Raw genomic sequence first — 20,138 nt, 5'->3', positions numbered from 1 at the left:
GAATGAATGTTTAAGGTGGTGGAATGGGGTACCAATCAATCAGGCTGATTTGTCCTTTATGATGTTGAGCTTAAGTGTTGTTGGAGCTGCACTCATCCACGCAAGTGGGGAGAACATTCCAACAGAGTCCTGACTTGTGAATTGTAGATGGTGAAAAGGCTTTGGGGAGTCAGGAGGTGAGACATCTGCTGCAGAATTCCCAGCCTCTGACTTGCCCTTGTTGCCACATTATTTATGTGGCTGGTCCAGTTAAGTTTTTGGTCAATGGTGAGCATAGGTCTTCAGGACGACAGCTGGGATGTTGTCGGGCCCAATGCCGTTGAATGAAGGAGCGGTGGTTTGACTCTCCCTTGTTGGAGATGGTCATTGCCTGGCACTTGTATGGCGCAAATGTTACTTGTCACTTAACAGCCCAAGTCTGAATGTCGTCCAAGTCTTACTGCATACAGGCATGGACTACTGCATTATCTAAGGAGTTGCGCATGGTACTGAAAACTGTGCAATCATCAGCGAACATCTCCACTTCTGACTTTATGAAGGTCATTGATGAAGCAGCTGAAGATGGTTGGGCCTAAGACACTGCCCTGAGGAATTCTTGCAGCAATATCCTAGGGCGGAGATGATTGACCTCCAACTACCACAACCATCTTCGTTTTGTTGGGTATGACTCCAGCCAGTGGAGTGTTTTCCCCCTGATTCCCATTCACTTCAATTTTACGAGGGTTCCTTGATGCCACACTTGGTCAAATGCAGCCTTGATGTCAAGCACAGTCACTCTCACCTCACACCTCCAGAATTCAGCTCTTTTGTCCATGTTTGGACGAAGGCTGTAATGAGATCTGGAGTTGAGTGGTCCTGGCAGAACCCAAGCTAAGCATTGGTGAGCAGATTATTGGCAAGTGCTGCATGATAGCACTGTTGATGACACCTACCATCACTTTGCTGCTGCTGATTGAGTGTAGACTGATGGTTTGGATTTGTCCTGCTTTTGTGGACAGGACATACCTGAGCAGTTTTCCACATATTCAGGTAGATGCCAGTGTTGTAACTGTACTGGAACAGCTCAGCTAGAGGGACGGCTATTTCTGGAGCATAGGTCTTCAGGACGACAGCCGGGATGTTGTCGGGCCCATAGCCTTTGATGTATCCAGTGCGCTCTGCCATTTCTTGATACCATGTGGAGTGAATCGAATTGGCTGCAGACTTGCTTCTGTGATAGTGGGGACCACAGGAGGAGGCTGATATGGATCATCCACTCGGCAGTTCTAGCTGAAGATGGTTGCAAACGCTTCAGCCATGTCTTTTGCACTTGCGTGCTGGGCTCCATCATTAAGGATGGGGATATTCATGGAACCTTCTCCTCCCGTTAGTTGTTTAATTATCCACCACCATTCACGACTGGATGTGGCTAGACTGCAGAGCTTTGATCTGATCTGTTGATTGTAGGATCGCTTAATTCTGTCTATAGCATGCTGCTTCAGCTGTTTAGCATGCATATAGTCCTGTGTTGTAGCTTCCCCAGGTTGGTACCTCATTTTGAAGTATGCCTGGTGCTGTGCCTGGTATGCTCTTCTGTACTCCTCATTGACCCAGGATTGGTCCCCTGGCTTGATGGTAATGGTAAGAGTGAAGAATGTGGCGGGCCATGAGGTTACAGATTGTGGTGGAATACAATTTTGTTGCTGCTGATGGCCCACAGTGTCTCAAAAATGCCCAGTTTTGAGCTGCTAGATCTGTTCTGAATCTATCCCATTTACCACAGTGGTAGTGCCACACAACATGATGGAGGGTGTCCTCAGTGTGAAGATGGGACTTCCTCCCTACAAGGACTGTGCAATGGTCACTGCTACTAATGCTGTCATAGACAGATGCATCTACGACAGATAGATTGGTGAGGACAAAGTCGAATAGGTTTTTTCATCGTGTTGATATTCTTCCCATCTGCCACAGGACCAGTCTGGCAGCTGTGACTTCAGGATTCAGCCAGCTCGCTCAGTACTGGTGCTACTAAGTCACTCTTGGTGATGGACATTGAAGTCCCCCACCCAGAGTACATTCTGTGCCCTTGCTACCCTCAGTGCTGCTTCCAGGTGGTGCTCAACATGGATGAGTATTGATTTATCAGCTGAGAGAAGGCCGTAGGTGGTAATGAGCAAGAGATTTACTTGCCCATGCTTGATCTGAAGTCATGAGTCTTGATGAGATCCGGAGTCAATGTTGAGGACTCCCAGGGGCATTCCTTCAAGATTGTATACTACTGTACCGCCACCTCTGGTGGGTCTGTCCTGCCGGTCAACAGTACATACCCAGGTATGGTGATGGAAGAATCTGGGACATTGGCTGAAAGTTATGATTCTGTGAGTATGATTATGTCAGGCTGTTGCTTGACTCGTCTGTGGGTCAGCTCTCTCAATTTTGGCACAAGTCCCCAGATGTTAGTGAGGAGGACTTTGCAAGATCAACTGGGCTGGGTGTGCCATTGTTGTGTTTGAAGCCGGAGCTGAGGTTGAATCCGGATGGTCTGTCCGGTTTTATTTTTATTACTGTTTTTCATAGCGGTTTGTTACAACTGAGTGGCTTGCTCGGCCATTTCAGAAAGCAGTTAAGAGTCAACCGCGTTGCTGTGTGTCTAGAGTCACACATAGCCTAGACCAGTTAAGGATGGCAGATTTCCTTTCCGAAAGGACATTAATGAACCAGATGGGATCTTACAACAATTGGATAGTTTCACGGTCACCATTACTGATACTAGCTTTTTATTCCAGATTTATTTAATTAATAGGATTTTGTTTTAATTTCCTGTTGTAGTAATAGGAAGATAGAAATTGCTCGATGAAAAAAGCCCAGTGCCATCTAGTTCACCTTCACCATCCTGGTGATCTCATGATACAACAATAATGGAGTTGTTGACTAATCATGGTAACTCTGTCAATCAGTCTACAACAGACATGAAGTGAGAGAAACCCCAGTGATGGAGGTCTTTGGGAACCTTGGGTCCGAAATCAGCTGATCTAATCAAGCATGGTACACTTACCACTTGCCATGTCTCAAATTACTCGTATACTTTATCCAAAAATATTATTTTTTGATAGAAATGCATGTAATTTTAATTTGAATTAATCAATACTATCTGCTTCCAGCATCACCCTAGTGAGCCTGGCCATAGATTAACCACTTGCTCACTGAAATAATCTTTCCGCAGATTCATTTTCAATTTACCTCCCTCTGGTTCTACTGTTCTGGGAAGGTGAAACATCTTGTCATGGTCTATGTTATCTAGTCCCTTTAGAATCATAAAAAGAGCAATAATATCATGTTTTATTTTGAAGAAAATATGGACTTTCAAAAATAAGAGTTCAACAAGTGGACAAATTGTGATTGAACAAATATAATACATGTTTTAAGTTTTCAGTATTGTGTTACATTGTGCTCAGATTTAGTATTCACATGGAATGCCCATTATGCTTATTATGAAGACTTAGTATTAGATTTTTCACTTTACAGGCCAACTTGTTTAGAATTGGATGGTATTTCCAACTATCCTCCACAGAATATCAGTAACCCTCCTGACATGTCTGGATGGAATCCATTTGGAGAGGACAACTTCTCAAAGTTAACTGAGGAAGAGCTACTTGATAGGGAATTTGACCAGCTCAGATCATGTAAGAGTGGTAATGATCCATACAGGGTTTTCTTTTTTCTTCTTTCCTTCCACCTCCCACCACAGCTAAAATTGCTGTTCTAGTTAAAGTTATAGCTGATTTAAGACTATTAGCAAAGTAACAAATAGTAATCATATTTGAGCTATAAAAAAAATCCTTGTCCAGTGAGAATATAAGATCACATCAGATTTTAACAGTATGATTTGAATTTCCATTTGAAGTATTGCAAAGAGAAAGAGAGCTTACATGTACAAGGAAAATGTTTTTCATTAGCTTCTTTCAACTATATTTGAAAGTGCTTAACAGAAATAAGCAGTTCTTATCTAAAAATCTGATTTGCCATCTGACACAAAGCACCTCGTCAGTATACACTAATATACTTAAATACAAAACATTCTGTATATGACACTTTAAGGGGATGCATTCTGTTTAATGAATTTGACATTGATTCAGACTTTTGTTCAGTAATACATATTTTAAAATATAATGTTAGGACTGTTTTATAGTAGTTGCACTGACTGCAGAATGGTGCAAGGTTACGACAGATTTGGTAAGATTAAATGTCTTATGGATCCTAATTTTTATTGATAAAGTAGTTTTACCTGATTTAATTAACCCCTGGGCACCCTATTATCCTGGTAGATCAGATTACTAATCTTGATGACCATTTTTATTTCTGTGCCTTCCTTTTGCCCCAGTACTGTACAGGAGCATTGAGATTTCCTGTGCCAAGCCAAGATAGTGGCCTGGGAGCAACACCAGTGCAGGTCTATCCTCTGGCAAGACTTCGTGCCAGCAGGAAATTAAAGTATATATTTGGTCGCCAAGTTCTGGTTCTTCTGACTGCTGATGGAGATCAGCAGCAAGTGTCAACTGGAAACATCCTGGAGGGAGGGGGCTAAATAATTTTAAACTCTCTCCTACCTCGGGACCCCTGCTGACTGGGATTCAGGGACCATTCATAGCTTCAGCTTTACTAGATGTCCCTGTGTTGGGGCACTCAACAAGCAGTGTTTCAAAATGATGAGGTGGGAAGCCAGGACTTATCCCTCCTGCCTCAGACCAATGTAAAAGGGGCAGAGATGCAGTAAAATGGGTTGCTGCCACTTTTTCATGACTGCTGTGCCCATGGAAATGGGAGTTACCCAGGGGCAAAGAGGACAGGGAAATCAGCCCTGTGGGTATCCCTGTACACTGATTTGCTTTATGATTTAAGTGCAATATTGTAACTTAGAAATATTTTGAATGTAAATTGCACTGTATATTGCAATCCTTCCCAATTTGAGAATGGGGAAGGAAGCTACAAAAAAAATTGGAGTCGGGGAAATCTTTATTTTTCTCCTGTTGCTGACAGTCTTATTGAAGATCTGCCATTGCTGGTCCTAAACCTGGAAGAAAATTGTTCAGCTGACCATTGCGGCAAATCCATCAGCAAGCAGTTCTCACTATGGTAGTACAAACCCACATCCATTTAGTATTTAGATAATGCAGATTCAGATGATTAGTTCAGTACCAGCTAACTAGTGTTGTGTACACACTGATACTGATTTTTTTAATCAATTACATATTTGGCTCAACCTTGTGCAATTTTAGGAAATATACAAATTTTTCTACCACAATATATTGCTCATTGAAGTAGTTGTTCCTTGTATGAACTGAGCTGTAGTTTTCAGATAGAAAAAAATGCCACATTTTATTTTTTTCTTTCTCCTAAGGTAAACCAGAGCAGAGGAGAATATCCATAGAGAACGAGACTGAGCCACATTCTATTCAACAGACCCCAGTCAAGGAAGACTTGTTTGGTTGTGTTCCATTTGTTTCTGAAACAGGTTAGATTTGCCACATCAAGTCTGATCCTTCTAAAGACTGTATATAATGTTTACCATCATAGACTCCTTTGAACTTAGTTTTGCTTTCTTAGAAGTTTGACCTATGGCTGAAAATCACAGAGTAAATTAAAAAAATTTTCTCTCGCCCACATTTTCCCTTATTTATTCAGTCTCTGCACACTTAGTTAGGATTTGTTTTCATCCATTGGGCAGTTGAACATTATCTGGGACATTACTTCAGAAATTTGTACTTTTTTTGAACTGCTATTTTTGGATACCCTCTAATGTATATAAGGCAACATTCTGAATGACACCCCTTTTCTTCGAACTGTTAGCATCAATCTGGCTGTTTTCTATACACAAAGGAAAAGGTTCATTATCTGCTGTATTGGTATTTCAGTGCTTCAGAAATGTGCAGGATTTAGAAAATACTAGTCAATACTAAAAAGATTTTTGAAAGTTCAGTATAATCTTAACTATGTTCCATGAAATTTTGGATTCAAAAATTACTGTTGAAATGTTTTTAGCAGATGTGTGTATTATTTTTACATCGCAGAATCAGTCCACCAAAGCCTCTGGGCAGATTAACTCTAGTACTTATCGCCACGTGGTAGATGCTAGCTCCTAGTTTGAAGGTCAGCATCAATAAGTATAGAACCTTGTTGGTGATTGATGTATACGACATCTGTGAGCATTATCTTTATTTTTAAAAATTGCACTGCTTTCAGAATGTCTTCCTGCTCTGTGCCATTAACTCCCCATTTGAATCTCTTCTGTCTGGTTTCCACCCTTCTAGCTCTGAAGTTACCCCAATCAAAATTACGAATGACATCCTCTCTAACTGTGCATTATCCTTCCCTGTTGTCCTCAACCCTTGTGCAGCATTTGATAGTTAACCATGCTATTCCCCTGCATTGCATCTTCACAATGACCTCACTCCATACGACTGTCCTATCATGGTTCCATAGCTAAATGCAACCAGCTCATTTTCAGCATTGGCCTTGCTTCTTGCCCCTGTACTGTTGCCTCTGGAGCCCCCAAAGATCAAGACCAATGCAGCAGTATTAACATACTCTGGCTGACAAACCTTTCTTCAGTATTGCATCTTGTCACAGTGAGTTTTGTACAACACATGCCGGCTTTGTCAGATGGCTTCAAGAGTGTCTCGTCCAGTTCTAGTACTAGTTTATAAAGCTGATACAGGGGGACCTATCATTGTATTCGTTCTGGCCAACATTTCTTGGCAAATTGTAATATTGATGACTCTTATGAAATTAGTGCATTTTTCCCAAAATGGCAAATGAGCATTGCATTTTCTGAGGATGATGATGATAGGAAGGTGACAGTGGGAGTAGTAAGTTCTCGGGGAGCATCACCAGCAAGAGAAACCTGTTCCTCCATTTCTCCGTGCTCAGCAGCAATTACTCTTATTTTGGAAATAACTTAAGCTCAGGCTTTCTCAAGATTCCAGATCCCTCCTTATGTGGTCCCACATCACTATTGTTGTGGGACAACACTGGCAATTTACCACTGCTTCAGGTCCAGATGATTTTAGAATTTGCTTTGCCTTGGATAAAAAAACTTTAACACATTCTATAGCAAGCTTTTGGATGGCATTTCATCTGCAGGAAAGTACAGAAAATTGTCAGTGTAGAATGAAGTGTTTCTTCTTTCAGAAAGAGTCAAATAGATAAAGGACTGTGTTCTTGCATTACCTTGTAAATTAAATAGCTTTAATCAAATAAGGCATCTATATTAATACAACATAGATCTCTGTAGCAGTTGTGAACCACATCCATGTCAACCTTTATACCAGCCATGTCACTCTAGTGGTCCACCATGGGTACCCTGTACGAGTAGGCAGGATAAAAATCTAGACGATTATGCTTTTCAGATGAGCATGGCTGAGAATTTTAGGATCCATATAAACTGCTGTTTGAGAAATGGCCATTTGCAAATTGAAATTACTCGAGTGTTTCTGGAAGCATTCTGGTATGGTTCCTAAAACTGCAGCTTGCTTCTAGGTCATTGCATATTACTGATTTCATGGGAAAGCAATTTTTTAAGGGCAGTTGAGATTTTACTCATGATTTCAATATATCTTAATAGGGTGGATAGGGGAGGGGAAAAATAAACCTCCGGCCTCCACATTAACCACCCCCCACTCTTCCTCCACAACCAGTACTGATTAGAGCTTGGTCCTTGGCATTGATTGAAATTCAAGCAGGGACCCAAACTCTCAGTTCAAATTAAGAGGAACAATTTAAAATCTTGGGGAAAAGAGATGGCAAGAGAAGGCTGTGCTGCTTGTTTTGTATTGCCTTACACAATTATTCTTTCCATTTCCATGTTTTCAAGAATAGCGATAGAATGATCAGATGTGAGATCTTCGTTCATATTTTGATCAATCTATTTCAATACACTGTTTTGCTTTGATTCAACTTTTGTTAAATATTGAGGGTTTTGAATGAAGTCAGCTTAACATATGTCGATACATTTTTGCACTAGTGTTAGTTGTTTACTAATCTTGTTCTTACAAGAAATAAGCACAAGAGAAGGCTTTTGTTTTCTTTCATTGTCTTTTGAAACTGTTAAGCAGCTGCTGCCTCCCTATCTTCAAAATAGAATAGTAGAACAGACTGAGGGGAACCTACCCAGTATGGTAATCCTCATAAACATGTGGCAAATAGCTTTGGATTGACAGTGGCAGTATGTTTCCAATTCAAATATAGCTCCAAGTTAGTCACCCAAATATTCCTGCTGATAAATCAGCAGAAGGCATGTAATTACAAGTTACAAGACATTCATCAGTTTTAATCCGCTGTCTAGGAAAAGAACATCGAAAAAGAATATTTTTTTTAAAAAAGATTTGGATAACCATACATGATTGAAGATGTTCTCATGTCCCAGTATTTAGAGATGAATAATTGTTTTTAAAAATTGTACGATTGCAATTTGTAATAATCCTGCTTTGTGCATTCAAAAAAGATGTTAAAATACATATTTATTTTACAATGATTTATACAGATTTACATTTTCAAAATGTTATCAAATGGATTAATAGTTTTTGTCAGGTCACGTTTGGTTCAAGAGCATAATTTAATATTATTTGAAAAATAATGCTTCAGGATGTATAATGTTTTTAAAATCATATATATATATATATATATATATATATATATTTATAATAAAATCATTGTTTCTGGCGATGGGGACTCTATTGGAAATGGGTTTTAAAATTTAATATGTATGCTTTTTGTTATGGATACAACAATAGAGCTTTTAACCTTGAAGTGGTAGATGATATGATTTATATATCACCATCTTATCTATTTATCTTCCAAAAAATCTAGTATCTATAGAAAAGTAATATTGTAGTGAGCCTCTAACATTGTTTGGTCTGTATGAATCATGTAACATTGTGGACTAATCAGACTGCTGAGAAAATAAACTTCAAAACATGTTCAGTTGCTATGATGGTTTCCCATTCCGCTCTGTTAATCCTCCACTACGGCCACTCTGACTTCTGCTCTGCTCCCAACCTGATCTCCGTCTCTGCTCTGCTCCCACCTACCAAGTCCTGGCTTGAATATACTACCATTCTTCATAAACCCAGTCTTTTTACTTAAAAAAAAAAAGAGGTTCATCAATTAAACTATTCCCATTTTAGCACCAGGTGCTGGCATCAAGAAATCCCAGGTCGGGTACAACAGTCATATGCAGTGTATAACTCCTACATTTCTGAGCCCCGACTTCAAATGGATACCATGAGTTATGAGTTCCACAGATGTCAACAATCCTCAAACCGCATCCAAATTCCTATTCTTAATGGTTTCCTGCGCCAGTTAATAAAAAAAAATTCTCATCAGCCATCCTTACCTTTTTGAGTAAAAGTGCTTTAGGCTCATGTCAACTAGGAACTACTAAATCACCTTTTAAGTAGGATTGCTATAGCCAGAAGACAGAGTCTCTCTCCCATCAATCTGTGCTGGATTTAAACCTGAGCCCTAGAGGTGAAAGGCCAGTATCTAACTCGCTGTGCCATTTTGTTTCCCCTTCTCCAGCTTCCCAATCCTCTTCGAGTATCAGGTCCCCTGCTCCCTTCCGTCTCCTCCAAATCAACTTTTTCCTATCAGCACATGTTGCCTTTCTACTTCCTGCTGACCTGAAATTTGTTTCTTTCCTTTGCAAACTCCTCCTTCAATATAGTGGTGGTGTCAAAGGACTGGAGGATTGCAAATGTTGCCCTTTTTCAAAAAAGGGGGAGAAGGATAAACCTGGCAATTACAGGCCAGTCAGTTTAATGTCGGTGATGAGGAAGCTTTTAGAAATAATAATCCGGGAGAAAATTAACAGTTACTTGGACAAGCATGAACTAATAAAGGAGAGTCTGCACGGATTTGTTAAGGGCAAATCATGTTTGACTAACGATTGAGTTTTTTGATGCTGTAACAGAGGGCAGTACAATTGATGTGTATATGGATTTTCAAAAAGCATTTGATAAAGTACCACATACTAAGCTTGTTAGCAAAATTGAAGCCCATGGGATAAAAGGGGCAGTCGCAGCATGGATACAAAATTGGCCAAGGTATAGAAAACAGTTGTGGTGAATGGCTGTTTTTCAGACTGGAGGGAGGTATACATTGGCATTCCCCAAGGTTCAGTACTAGGACCACTGCTGTTTTTGATCTACATTAATGACTTGGAATTGTGGGTACAGGGCACAATTTCAAAATTTGTAGCTGGGGACCTGAAACTTGGAAGTGTAGTAAACAATGAGGGAGATAGTAATAGACTTCAAGAAGGTAGACAGGCTGGTGTAATGGGCAGACACATGGCAGATAAAATTCAATGCAGAGAAGTGTGAGGTGATGCATTTTGGTAGGAAGAATGAGGAGAGATAAATGACACTAAATGGTACAATTTTAAAGTAGATGCAAGAACAGAGACCCAGGGCGGGGTGCTTGTGCACAAATCTTTGAAGGTGGCAGGACAGGTTAACAAAGCAGTCAATAAAGCATATGGGATCCTGGGCTTTATAAATAGAGGCATAGAGTACAAAAGCCAGGAAGTTATGCTGAACCATATAAAACACTAGTTTGGCCCCAGCTGGAGTATGGTGTCAAATTCTGGGCACCACACCTTAGGAAGGGTGTGAAGGCTTTGGAGAGGATACAGAAGAGATTTACTAGAATGGTTCCAGAGATGCGGGATTACAGTTACCCCCCTGGACGAGAGAAGCTGCATTTGTTCTCCTTGGAGCAGAGAAGCTGAAGAGGAGATTTGATAGAGGTGTTTAAAATCATGAATGAAGAATTTAGATGGAGTAAATAAAGAGAAACTGTTTCCAAAGGCTGAAGGGCCGGTAATAGGGCACAGATTTAAGGTGATTGCCAAAAGAACGAGAGGCGACATGAGGAAAAACATTTTATGCAATGCGTGAATAAGATTTGGAATGCACTGCCTGATAGGGTGGTGGATACAGATTCAATAGTACCCTTCAAGAGGGAAATGGATAAATACTTGAAGGAGAAAAAAAAATGCAGAAATATGAGGAAAGTGGGAGTGGGGTTAACTGGATTGCTCTTTGAAAGAACTCCCGCAGACTAGATGGGCCGAATGGCAGCTTCCTGTGCTGTGCTCCTCTTAAGATTCTAAGTTATTTTCCCTTCTATGCCCATCAGCCAAGTTTCTCACCTACACATATTGCATGGGTGCTGGATGTGTCATCATTTAGGGCTGTAGTTTTGGATTGATCATGCAGTAGACATGCATCCCAGGCACCAGCCTCCCCCTCTGAGGCCCCTCATCCCTCCACTTCCTTCAGATTCTCCCAGATGGCCTCTGCTCACAGTCTCTGCTCCAACATTAAAATACTGCAGATGTTGAAAATGGTAAATAAAAACAGAAAACTTTGGAAACATTCAGCAGGTCGGGCAGAATCTGTGGAAAGAGAGAGGTTTCAGGTTGATAACCTTCCATTTGTTGTGTGGGGTGGGGGGTGGGGTATATTGAGTTCAGTGGAAAGGAAAATTGGGTGGGGTATATAACACGAGTGATCTGCTACCACCAGCTTTCTGCTCCTGCTGAAATTTAAAATTGCCCCACTTTTTAAGTGAAGTCACTGTTGTTATGGATGAAACTCAGTAGCCAGTTTGTATATAGGAAGTTTCTACAAATAACAAGAGTTGAATAACCACTTAATCTATGTTTTTGGTAGTCCATGCTACTTTTCAGAAAATGCCCTGGGATCTTTTCTGTCCATCTGAGCAGGCAAATGGGGCTTTGGTTTAATGTTTCATCTGAAAGATGGCACATTGTAATATTCTTTCAGTATTGCACTAAAGTGTCAGCCTAGATTATATACACAGATCCTAGAATTGGGCTTGAATCCACAACTTTTTGATTAAGCTGAGAATATTATTTGAGTCATGTAGCACGTGAGCAACATAGCTCAGCATAAAAAGACTGTTGCCACCAACCTCCTCGCCACAGCTTGGGACACCATTCTCCACTGAATAGTGGTTTCACCCAGTGGAGGTGTGGAACTTGAACAGCAGCTGTTTGCCTCTGCAATCCAAATGTGGTAGGCACCAAAGTCTGGACACGAACGTCTGCTCACATACCTTGCTCTAGGTAATACTTTCTGTCAGCTGTCTCAGAATTTCCCATGATCACTGAGATTATCAAGCATCAGCCTTGGCTCAGTGGCAGCGCTCCTGCCTTGTGAATCAGAAGGTTGTGGGTTCAAGTTCCAATCCCAAGACTTGAACACACAATCCAGTGCAGTACTGAGGGAGTGTTGCATTGTTGGAGGTGCCATCATTCGGATGAGACGTAAAACGTCTGCCCCCTCAGGAGGGTGTAGAAGATCCCATGGCACTATTGGATGAAGATTGGGGAATTCTGTGTCCTGGCCAATATTTATCCCTCCACCAACATCACTGAAACAGATCACCTGGTCATTATCTCATTGCAGTTTGTGAAACCTTGCTGTGTACAAATTGGCTGCCATATTTCCTATATTACAACAGTGATTGCACTTCAAAAGTACTTTCATTGGCTACAAATTGCTTTGGGACGACCTGAGGTTGTGAAAGGCACTGTATTGAAAACATTGGTGGGAGTTGTTTATGGACCCCCAAACAATAGTTGCAATGTAGGGCAAAGTATAAATCAGGAAATTAGAGGTGCATGTAACAAGGGTAATACAGTAATCATGGGGGACTTTAATCCACATATAGACCGGGCAAACCAAATTTGCAGTAATCATGTGGAGAATGAATTCATGGAATGTATACAAGATAGTTTTCTAGATCTGTATGTTGAGGAACTAACCAGGGAGCAGGCTATTTTAGATATAGAATTATGTAATGAGAAAGGGTTAATAACCTTGTAGTAAAGGGGCCCTTGGGGGAAGTGTGACCATAATATGATGAAATGTAATATTCCTGTTTGAAAGTGATTGTTATATCCAAAACTGGGTCTTAAATCTAAACAAAGCAAACTATGTAGGTATGAAGGGTCAGATGAGGAGAAATTTCTTCACTAGGTGATGAATCTTTGGAATTCTCTACTCCAGAGGGCTGTGGAGTCTCAAAGTCTGAGTATATTCAAGACAGAGATCAATAGATTTTGAATATGAAGGGAATCAAGGGATTTGGGGATAGTGCAGGCAAGTGGAGTTGAGGTCGAAGATCAGCCATTATCTTATTGAATGGCTGAGCAGGCTCGAGGGTCCGAATGGCCGCCTGCTCCTATTTCTTATGTTCTTATATAAATGCAAGTTCTTTCTTTCCTATATTCTGATGGTCACTACATCTTTCAAAATTACTGTCATTAACCCCTACCCCCAAAATAAATGTTTTGCTCATCTGACGTGAAGGCCCAGATGGGCCAAAACTTCTATCTTTTAATGTCAGCAAAACCAAAGACATTCTCTGTTCCTGCAAACACAGTGCTTCTGGCTTCAAGTCCATCTTTCTTCTCAGCTGCCATCTTGGGATTAGCTCAGAGGTGTTTAACCTTGGCATATTGCTAAATGCTTGGCTTCCTCGCCAGTATCTATCACCAAAACCACTTTCTTTCATCCCAACATCACTGGCCTCTGCCTGTACCTCTCTCCTCTCTGCTGCTGAAATTCGAATCCATGCTTTTATTGTCACGTGTTTGGATTTCTTTAGTTCTCCCCATTGGCTTCCCTGTTTCTACAATTCATAAAACAAGTTATCCAGACTGCTGCGACCCATGTTCTCACTTGCACTGAGGGTCATAACCCAATTGTTTCTGCCATTGCCAAACTCCAGTGGCTTTGTGTTCCAGGGAAATGATAAGATTTTCATCCGCGCCTTACCCCTCCAGCCCAGATTAAGATACAAAAATTGGGTAGAGAGAAGTGCAGATTCTTTAGCCTGAATATGGAAACTGGGATGAGCTTTAGAGTCTAGCTACAGAGCAAGACTGGAGGGGGTAGGCTGCTAATTGGGAGAAGGCTTGGAGGATTGGCCTCTGTAACCAATTGATTAGCAGGAACTGATCTCATGGTACCTGGTAACGGCAGTCATATGGGAGATTTAATGGTCACATGGACAAATTAAAAATGAAGGACATGACGGACAACAGACACATTCTAATTTATGTAGCTTGAGACTGAAATTACTTACTTTATTTAGTAGTTATGATTGTAAATAAATGTTCTTGTAAAGCAAAATTGTGTGTATGAAAACATGTGGTAGCTCATTTCCAAATAAGAGAATGTCGTCTTCAGTGTTAGTAGTAAATATTAAAATTGTTTGATGTGTTTATGTTCTTAGAAATGAGTCTCAATTAGTGAAGTTTCCTCTTTACTCTATTGTGGGAACTTAAGAAGCAGAGTTTATGTATATTTTTTAATAAAATTGTATGACATTCTTCGCAAAGAAAACAATATAATTCTACCCAGTTTTTATTTTAATAAGTTTTATATTCAATTTGGGAGACTGGCTAAGTCGTCTTGTTGCAGCTGTAGCTTTGTTAATCCAGTTCAATGTGTTTAATCTCTACTACTTCCTCTAATGACATTCTATCCTTTGGGATTTTAAAAAATTGGTCTCATGCTGTACTTTTTGGGTAAGTCAGACTCCATCATTCCATTCTCCTCTTTCCCCCCCCCCCCCTCCAAAAAATCAGTGAAATCTATTCCGTAGACTCAAGTACCAGTTTGAAAAAATAAACCTATTTGCCATTGGATAGGCAGTTGTCCATAGTTATTGCACTTCATAAGTAATCTTGCTAAATGCTTTCAGATGTTTGTAATGAGGTGCTTTTCTTTTGTGAATGTTGTACTTAGTAAAGTGAGTGCGTTTAGCACTGAGGAATGGAACAGCTTCTATTAGGGGCACCCAATATCATAGAAACATAGAAAATAGGTGCAGGAGTAGGCCATCCGGCCCTTCGAGCCTGCACCACCATTCAATATGATCATGGCTGATCATTCCTTCAGTACTCCGTTACATTAGCAACCCTCCAGTCCATAGGAACTGATCCAGAGTCGATAGACTGTTGGAAAATGATCATCAATCGAGCAGTTAGAGGGAAGGGGAAACCCCTTTTACTCTGCCCCAACAGTATTCCTCAACTCCATTCTTAGATGAGCACCTTTTATGCACAAGTGGGACATTTTATCTTTCTCACACCAGCTGTCCTAAAATAGGGCCAGTTTTGCCCACTAGAAACTAGATTAAAATTGCCCAGACTCATTCTGGACAGAATCCTTGCACTTAGCAGTCAGAAGAGAATTTATGTTTTTCATTCTGAGCTAGATTTAAACTTGACTCCCAAAAATGGAAAGACACTTTTTAAACTAGTGATCTTGATGCTTTTACTTTATTTTTCCAAAATTTTCATGAATTTTTAAATAATTTTTAGTAATAGTCTAAATGCCTTTATTCTCCCTTAGGATCAAATGGAAAAACTGAAGAAAATGCAACAAATTCAGAAGCCATTTCAGACAGTGTATTTAAAGCTGAAAAACAGGGCCATATTGTCCTTCAGCTCAGTGGCCAGAGCAAAGGAGGAAGAAAAAATGACACAAATGTAATCGTGCAGCAGCACCACCACAAGAAAGATGGAGAAGACTCCGAAAGTGATTTTGAGTCTGACCCACCTACTCCTCAGAGCAGTGAAGAGGAGGAACAAGAGGAGGAGTTCCACAGTGAGCAAGGAGAGTTCAATGATCTAGAAGCAGAAAATTTTGGGCAGAGACCTCTGCTAATGGACTCTGATGAAGACGAAGAACTGGATGAGGAAGAAAAGCACAGCTCTGATTCAGACTATGATCAGAATAAGGAGATTTATCCTGTAACAGAACCAGGCTCGGAGTACAATGCTGATGCTGAAAGCATTGCAAGTGAAGAGTCAGCAACAGCACTCATTACTCCTCCAGATTCACCACAAGTCAAAGGGAGAAAAACATTACAAGATGAAGTAGATATGTTTGGTGCTGTGCCATTTGTTGGGGTGCATCAGCATGCACAACCCAGCAAAAGAGTGGAAAGTAAAGATAGCTTTCAAAAGGCACCCTTCAAATCAGTCACCCTTAAGGAGCAGGAAGAGTTTGATGTATTCAGTAATGCACCTTTTACTAAGAAATTACCTCATACAGTTCAATATGGTGAGGGTACTCTGATACAAACGCCACCCATTTCACCCAATGATGTGGATATGTTTGGCTCCACTCCATTCCAGCCAGTTCAAGCTGTACAGTGTAGAAAGGAAAGCAAAGAGGATGTATTTGGACATGTTCCTTTTGAAGAGATCACAGCCAGTCAACAGCACAAGCTGAAGCAGCGCAATTTACAGAAACTTTCTTCTCGACAACGGCGCACCAAACAGGAGTCTTCTGGTGGAAATGGCAAGCGACATCATGGCACACCAACAACAAGAAAACCTTCCAAACCTAACTATAGAACTCCAGAGCGAGTACGAAGGCACAGAAAAGTAGGGAGGCGTGATTCACAAAGTAGCAATGAACTCCTGAATATATCTGACTCTAAGGAGAACATTGGTGTGGCACTTACTGATGGAAAGGAGAAATGTCAGTCGTTGCCTGCTGATGAAAGCCTGCTTGACCAGTTTGGTGCAAAGCCATTCCACCCACAAGAGCTTGTAAGAAACTCTCACTACCAAGGTCTAGGTGATAATCGAGGAGACCACAATCCAGTTGCCAATAGATCCAGACCAGGTTCTGTACATGGGGTATTTCATACTGGAGATGGGCTAAAAACTGATGATTTTGGTGCAGTGCCCTTTACTGAACTAGTATTACATAGTGTTACACAGCAACATGGTGACTTTGATCCATTTGGTGCAGCACCATTTCCTTCCAAACAGTAAAAAAAAGTCTTCCAGTAGAACCGACTCCAAATCTACTTTGTTAAAGCTCCCACCACAAGGCCTTATGAGCAGGGCTTCTTCCCCATGCTACGCAATACCTCTGAGCCATCGTAGAGGGGAAAATCCCAGCTGACACACTCTCCTTTTTAAAAAAAAAACTTTTCAATATGTGGAATCAGACTGTTTGATCCATTTCATAATTTCACATTTTAAAGGATTTATAATTTTCTGCCATGAGTCCTGATTCTTTTTATTAACTTGGAAACTTTTAGTGAAAATGACAAAACAATGTGAACTTGCAGAATTACAAACATTTGAGATCTCCATTAGAAAGGGATTTGATGTCTTAAAACTGTGGAACTAGACTTGATCATGTAAATTATGTATTTTGCTTTTTGAGGTGGAAAGTAGCAGAATGATTTCCTTTGTAGAATGTGCCCATAATCCTCAGATGAGCATTGTGTCAGACCATGTGTTTTGCTGTTGGTAAAGAGATCATATGCAGCCACAGTTAAGCCAAAAAGTTTCCATGCTTAAAGCTGCAGCTGAAATACCCCTGTATTATTTCTGAGATATAATTGTTTTAATGCTTGTGTTCAGCCAGGCTGCTTTTGTGTGAATGGAAATCAAACAAAATTCCAGCACATAGTCTATTTTTATTGCTGCGATACAGTTAAAGTGCACTTTTCAGATTTAGAGACTTGAAAGTGAGCACGTCTCTTTTTTGTATTAATAGTTTAATTATAATTTGTTAAACCTGTCATTTTATATTGATCACTATGCTTAGTGGTTTTCTTTCCACTGTTTAACACATGGGGAGCACTGTTCATATTTACTCTCTTTGCAAACTGTTAAATTTTCATTTAACAATACAATTGGAGGAATTTGTTCCCACACTCCCTTTGTTTTGTATTCATTGATACCTGCTTTCCAATGAAGCAATAAATTCCACTTGAAGTTACGGTTATAATAGATGGAATAATAATTCACAAAGAAAGCAGGGAAGCTTATTTAGTTAAAGGCACCTCCACGTCCAGTTAATTTCACATTTTCAGTTCCTGTTGTGATTGTAGAATTTGTGAAAATCGAGTAGATAACAAGTTACTCAGTGAAAGTCAACTTATGAGGCGCAAAATGGGCGGTAGCAGATTGGCTTGCCATTAAAACACCCCACCCAACTTTCTTGCCGTGTCAAACAGGTGCCTGATTCCTGCTGCCCACTAACATTGAATTTCACTCCATGTCTCCATGAAGAAAAAGTATTGATGCATCTCCGAGCATGGGGGAATTACTTGGTGTTCATCTAAAGAAGCCAATTGACACAGTTACATGTGGAAACCTGCAATATTTTCCCAGAAAACATGGAAGACAAAAAAGTTAATGGTCATAACATTTGTTACAATTTGTGGGGGGTTAGTGAAGATTGACTGTTGCAAAGTTGAAACCACATTTTAAACATAGATATATATTTCCAGAACCTTGTAAATAGCGTATGTTACAAACATATGCCAAACACAGCCTTTCCTGGCTGTATAAATGGTGTCTTCAATGCTGGCATTTGAGAGATGAGTAGTGTATTCATTCTACACAAGTTATTGGAAGAGAACCATCTCATTTATTGTATACTTACAAATAAGTTGTCATTCAAAAAGGAGAATCACCTGGATAACTGTCCTTTTAATGGTTTGGCATCCTACAACAGCCATAAAACCACCCACTTCTTGCAGCCCATGCAACTCTCACTAATGTTGCACTCATATGTCCATGGCTATTTAGTTTCCTGTCAAATTGCTGTGCTGAGAAGAGTTTATTTGCATATTTTCTGTTAACAGATGGGTTACCCAGAGCTGTTGTTTCCCCACAATTTTCCATGTCAGTGACCACCTCCACTCCTCCGTCTATCCTTGCAGATGATTCCATTGTACAGTCATCTTCTTTCAGGTCGTGCACCCTCATATTTCCCCTCCCCAATACAATAGCTGAATTGGTGCAGCTTGATCTCCTTAACCATACCTGCAGCACAACCAAAATCTTTCATTTCTTCAAATACCATTTATTTTTCTCTTGCCAACCCAGGGCTCAGTGGGTAGCGCACTCACCTGAGTCAGAAGGTCGTGGGTTCAAGTCCCACTCCAGCAACTTGAGCACGTAAATCTAGGCTGACACTCCAGTGCAGTGCTGAGGGAGTGCTGCCTTTTGACCGAGACGTTACATCGCGGCCCTGTCTGCCCCCTCAGGTGGATGTAAAAGATCCTATAGCACTATGTTGAAGAGAAGGGGAATTATCCCCAGTGTCCTGGCCAATACTTATCCCTCAATCAACATAACTAACAGATCATCTGGTCATTATCACATTGCTGTTTGTGGGAGTTTGCTGCCATCATCCATCATCATCATAGGCAGTCTCTTGGAATCGAGGAAGACTTGCTTCCATTCTTCACATGAGTTCTTAGGTGGCTGTTCAGTCCAATACAAGAACCACAGTCTCTGTCACAGGTAGGACAGATAGTTGTTGAGGGAAGGGGTGGGTGGGACTGGTTTGCTGCATGCTCTCGGCAATGAGATTCGAGGTGCTCAGTGCCCTCCCTGATGCTGGGAACTCAACATCCAAGGGTATTCAGCATTTAGGAAGGATAGACAGAAAGGAAAAGGAGGCAGGGTGGCGTTGCTGGTTAAAGAAGAAATCATTGCAATTGTAAGGAAAGACATTAGCCTGGATGATGTGGAATTGCTATGGGTGGAGCTGCGGAATTCCAAAGGGCAGAAAACGCTAGTGGGAGTTGTGTATAGACCACCAAATAGTAGTAGTGAGGTTGGGGACCGCATCAAACAAGAAATAAGGGATGTGTGCAATAAAGGTACAGCAGTGATCATGGGTGACTTTGATCTACATATTGATTGGGCTAACCTAACTGCTAGCAATGCGGTGGAGGAGGATTTCCTGGAGTGTATTAGAGATGGTTTTCTAGACTACTATGTCGAGGAACCAACTAGGGAGCTGGCCATCCTAGACTGGGTGATGTGTAATGAGAAGGGACTAATTAGCAATCTTGTTGTGCGAGGCCCCTTGGGGAAAAGTGACCATAATATGGTAGAATTCCTTATTAAGATGGAGAGTGACAAAGTTAATTCGGAAACTAGGGTCCTGAACTTAAGGAAAGGTAACTTCGACGGTATGAGGCGTGAATTGGCTAGAATAGACTGGCAAAGGATACTCAAAGGGTTGAGGGTGGATAGGCAATGTCAAACATTTAAAGATCACATGGATGAACTT

The 20,138-nt window shown here is 40.7% G+C and overlaps 1 protein-coding gene across 1 annotated transcript in view; it reads left to right on the top strand.

Annotated features, from left to right (window-relative positions):
* Window positions 1–17,093, top strand: part of bmp2k (BMP2 inducible kinase) — a 179,981-nt gene extending 162,888 nt beyond the window's left edge. Inside the window, exons 14-16 of the mRNA XM_070871093.1 lie at window positions 3,505–3,662; window positions 5,378–5,491; window positions 15,429–17,093. Of these exons, the coding sequence (XP_070727194.1) occupies window positions 3,505–3,662; window positions 5,378–5,491; window positions 15,429–16,864 (1,708 nt within the window). The 3' untranslated portion in view covers window positions 16,865–17,093. The remainder of the gene's footprint in view (window positions 1–3,504; window positions 3,663–5,377; window positions 5,492–15,428) is intronic.
* The last annotated feature ends 3,045 nt before the right edge of the window (window positions 17,094–20,138 follow it).

This window comes from Pristiophorus japonicus, chromosome 2 (genome assembly GCF_044704955.1).
Source record: "Pristiophorus japonicus isolate sPriJap1 chromosome 2, sPriJap1.hap1, whole genome shotgun sequence".
NCBI classification, from domain to species: Eukaryota; Metazoa; Chordata; class Chondrichthyes; family Pristiophoridae; genus Pristiophorus; species Pristiophorus japonicus.
Note: the sequence above shows the minus strand (reverse complement) of the source record. Positions and strands in the feature narration are given on the sequence as shown.